This window comes from Lygodium microphyllum, chromosome 29 (assembly GCF_053477565.2).
Source record: "Lygodium microphyllum isolate KBCC chromosome 29, Lygodium_microphyllum_v1.1.10, whole genome shotgun sequence".
Taxonomy (NCBI): Eukaryota; Viridiplantae; Streptophyta; class Polypodiopsida; order Schizaeales; family Lygodiaceae; genus Lygodium; species Lygodium microphyllum.
The window spans coordinates 49066821-49070708 of NC_141163.1; the positions used below are offsets into that span (position 1 = coordinate 49066821).

Here is a 3888-nt window from a genome sequence, read left to right on the forward strand (position 1 = left end):
AGTTTGCGCAGCAGCTGCAATGGTATTCGACCTCCAAGCCTTCATCCGCTCGAGTTTTTATGTCTAGGTTTCTGCAAGTCTATTACAATATGGCTTTCATCAATATGGCCTTCTGTATTCTTGTGTACATTAACAGTACATCCTAATTCCTACTATGCGAGAAATAATCTCTGACTTCGTTTACAGCTTCCTCGCACATACCTCCAGGCTTTACCGCAGGCCGTGGTAGCTTCCAGTTACCTTCAGCAATCCTCTAATCAGCAGGTACGACTGCCGGATCACTCCCCGTCTTTGCATTCTTGTTTTCCGTTGGATTACCGCTTCAGGAGACGTCAATGAATGCTTTCTGGTCATGTCCAGATGCAACGATGCTGCCTAACTCGGCATTGTGCCATCATTCTCAATACTGCATGAAGAGCCCTGGTGAATACTGCAAGGTCAAGCTCCAAACTGTTTCTGGCACGAGCTTAACTATCCGTTACAAGAAACAACTAAAGATGCAGGAATGTAGCCGCGCAGAGAGTTTCTCCGAAGATGCTGAAGTATCAATTAGTCATGCCTTCGAGCGCAATACCGATCAGGCATTGTCAACATTTCATGCCTCACCGGTGTCTCCAGAGACCTTTGAGATGCTTCCCGATCTCCCAGACTGCCAAGGGTTATACGCAGGCTCCTGCATAGATTGTGTCTCCGTGGCTGGCGGCCTCGATGTGCTCTACAGGAGCACGCAGCCCGACTTCTCTCCCTGCCATTTTTGGAACTTGGATGACTACCATACCTCTGACGAAAGCAATAATATTGCCTCCAACAAAGATGTAGCAGGCTTTGCTGTTGACAATAGGTACATTCATGATCCTGCAGCGTCTTCACTGAGCAGCAATGAACACATTACGAGCTACTTCAAGGATCTGGAATACGATCCTTGTGCTGTCTTCATGGAAGACATTTGCCAATCTTTTGATACTCCTTCCCAGGAAATCATGCAATCAGAGCCTAAACATCAAGACACTTGCAACGAAGAATTTGAAATAGCATCCGCGCTTCTTGCAATGGAGTGTGACAACGGCTTTCAAGCTCCGTGCACCGGACAAGACATCAGAGTTGAGAATCAAGAACAGATAGAAACTGCAGAGCTCGCTCTGCTTCATTTTCCTCCGGAATCTCAAGTTCATGCCAGCAGCAGGTTAATGCTGAATTTTCCTGGAAGCCGTGATTATGATGGTACTGAAGCCTATGAGGAAAATATTGGAGATAGTCTGAAAGACAGTTTTACTCTTTTTCCCTTGGCAGATCAACATGAAGTTAAGATTCCTGAGCCTATCCAGATTCTGCAAGGAGGATCGCAGAACCTATCAGAGACTCCGCCTAAGCCGGAGAGTCCGCTAGGCCTGTTCATGGAAAATGTTCTGCAAGAAATGGAACCGGTGGTGCAAGTATCTGGCACACCATTAAACCTCTGCGAGAAGCTTATGCGTGCAGAGTCTTTCAAATCCTTGGTCTACAGCAGAGATCAAAGCAGTGATCAACGTGGATCCTTCAGTGGAGAGACTTCATCAGCTGGAGTTGGTCTAGCACGGCCTGCAGGGAACAGGAAGCTGAGAAGGAAACGAGTGAAGCGAGCTGCACCTTTGCAAACGTTGAGGTCGTTGCTGGCAGAATATACTGTGCTGCCAAACGAGGTGCAGCAGCATACATTAAACAGTGATCGACACTTGGAGACAATCCAAGAACTCTACTCTGCGTCAGGCAAAGAAGCCATGAAAGTCCATAAGACTTTGGACGATGTCAAATGCAGCAACAGTTTAGTTTCCAACGCGAAGATCAATAGTAAGCTTCCAAAGATCACCAAGACCTTTCCCCAGCTCCCTTCTGATCTTTCTGCTGATCCGACTACAGGCGCACTTCCGTATGACCAAGGCGAACCTGGTACCTGTGCTACGAAGAAGGTTTCCAAAGGAAGAACATATCGCAGTGTTCGAAGAATCCACGCAGAGCAGGTCCAGATAGCTGCGAGAGAGATTAAACCCCAGCAGATCCAGATAGCTGCGAGACAGATTAAACCCCGTACTTCGACTGTAGAGATACATAGGGGTGATGAGCTTTCCATGTTTACTGCTTCCCGAATTGATAGGCTCTGTGATAATAACACGGATGAGACGCGTACAGAGCGCAAATGTACAAAGAATAGCCGGAGGAAATTTCTACCAGAGCATGCTGTAGAGGTGATGCAAAAATGGGTGGACGAACATATTGCGTACCCGTTTGCCGACAAGGAGCAAAAGCTAGAACTTGTCTCAGCAACAGGGCTCTTAATCTCACAGGTTTGTCGCGCACACCAATCATTGGCTGTTTGGAGACCAGTTTTTCTTTTTGTTTAGTTATTAGTAGATTTTTGTTTGGTGACTAGTAGATTATTAGTAGATTAGTTGACAAAGTCTGCATGGTCATTGACCGAATCGTAAGTCTGAACGTCCATGATCGATCCCCGTCCGATTGAAGAGGCTGCTGAATGAATGTATCCTGTTTCCAACGTAGCACTTACAATGAAGTCACGCGCATACCTACTAAATCTTTTACATATCAAATAGGTTAAGTTTTGCAAGGTGTGACATGCCCTTTTTCTTTTTCACTTACTAAATATATAATCACCTTTACGTTTCGATGCAAATAAAAACTGAACGTGCGTGTGGCAGCACTTACTAAATATATAATCACCTTTACGTTTGGATGCAAATATATAATCACCTTTACGTTTGGATGCAAATAAAAACTGAACGTGCGTGTGGCAGCACTCTTAGCTCTTCTAAGTTTTCCACGATGATTGATTGTTTTGAGTGGGGCTTTAAATTTCTGTTTAATATGGTCTACTAATTAATACTGTCTGTTCTTCTTCTTTGGAACCACCTGATTGGTGCATGCAGGTAGAGAACTGGCTCTCAAACTACAGACACAAGCTGAAGGTAAGGAGGACAGACTACGAAGGGAAAAGGTTTTGTCCCGGGAGTCTTGCGAATGCGCATTTCTGAGAAAAATGCGATTAAGAATCTACAGCTAGGTAACCTCAATCCAAGAGGCATTATAACTGCTGTTAAATAAAACTGCATGTCATGCAAACTACATATGACTGCAATATGTCAGTTTCCTGTGGAGCTTCAATAGAACGTTGAGTGCATACATTTCATTTCAAATACTGTTCATAGAACTAAACTTGATCTTGGACAACACAAATCGCGGATGCCTGGTAGCCTGGTAGCCTGTGGAAGATAAAAATAGCGTGAATAAAGTCCCAGATCAAGAAGCGCTTAAATCGTGTGGAAAACCGCCCACACGAGCTAATCAGCAAAATGTGGAAATGATTAGGATGGACAACCTTAAACACTACTGTAATTTGCCATCGACAATATTATGGTTGTGGCGACGAAATCAAGTTTACCCGGTAAGGTAGCGTACAGAAAAAAATCCAAGTATGCAATGCACATTGTTAAACACTTCAGTATTTTAATCAAGCATTGTACGGGCAAGAACCACTTATTCGATGAAACAAAAATAGAGTCATTCCCAGGTTCCAGCGTTTGACCTCAAACATCGATATCGAATAACGATAGTCAGACTAGACGTTTTGTTTTTTTTTTTTAAGGATCATGTTATGTTAAAGTATATTAAAAGAGATAAACATACATTGCTCAGACTTTTTAGGCAGGAATTCTAACCTTACACTTTTAGTAAAATACTATAGATACTAATTACCAGAAAGATGGTGTATCAGATCCCTAACTAACTGTTGCTCTAGCTCTCTTATGAAGAGTATTCAGCATATCATCTTGAAAGGATGCATAGATTTTTTCCCAGAATGCCTCTCTTTGCCTTAGGCTGGTTACACTCCACCAC

At 43.5% G+C, this 3888-nt stretch overlaps 1 protein-coding gene across 1 annotated transcript; it reads left to right on the forward strand.

Moving 5' to 3' along the window:
* The first annotated feature begins 2003 nt into the window (after positions 1-2003).
* LOC148010598 (uncharacterized) lies at positions 2004-3160 on the forward strand. Its single transcript, XM_087671296.1, has 2 exons — positions 2004-2321; positions 2922-3160. The coding sequence occupies exons 1-2, from the start codon at positions 2106-2108 to the stop codon at positions 3024-3026; spliced, it is 321 nt and encodes a 106-aa protein (XP_087527422.1). The 5' UTR covers positions 2004-2105; the 3' UTR covers positions 3027-3160.
* Positions 3161-3888: the final 728 nt, after the last annotated feature.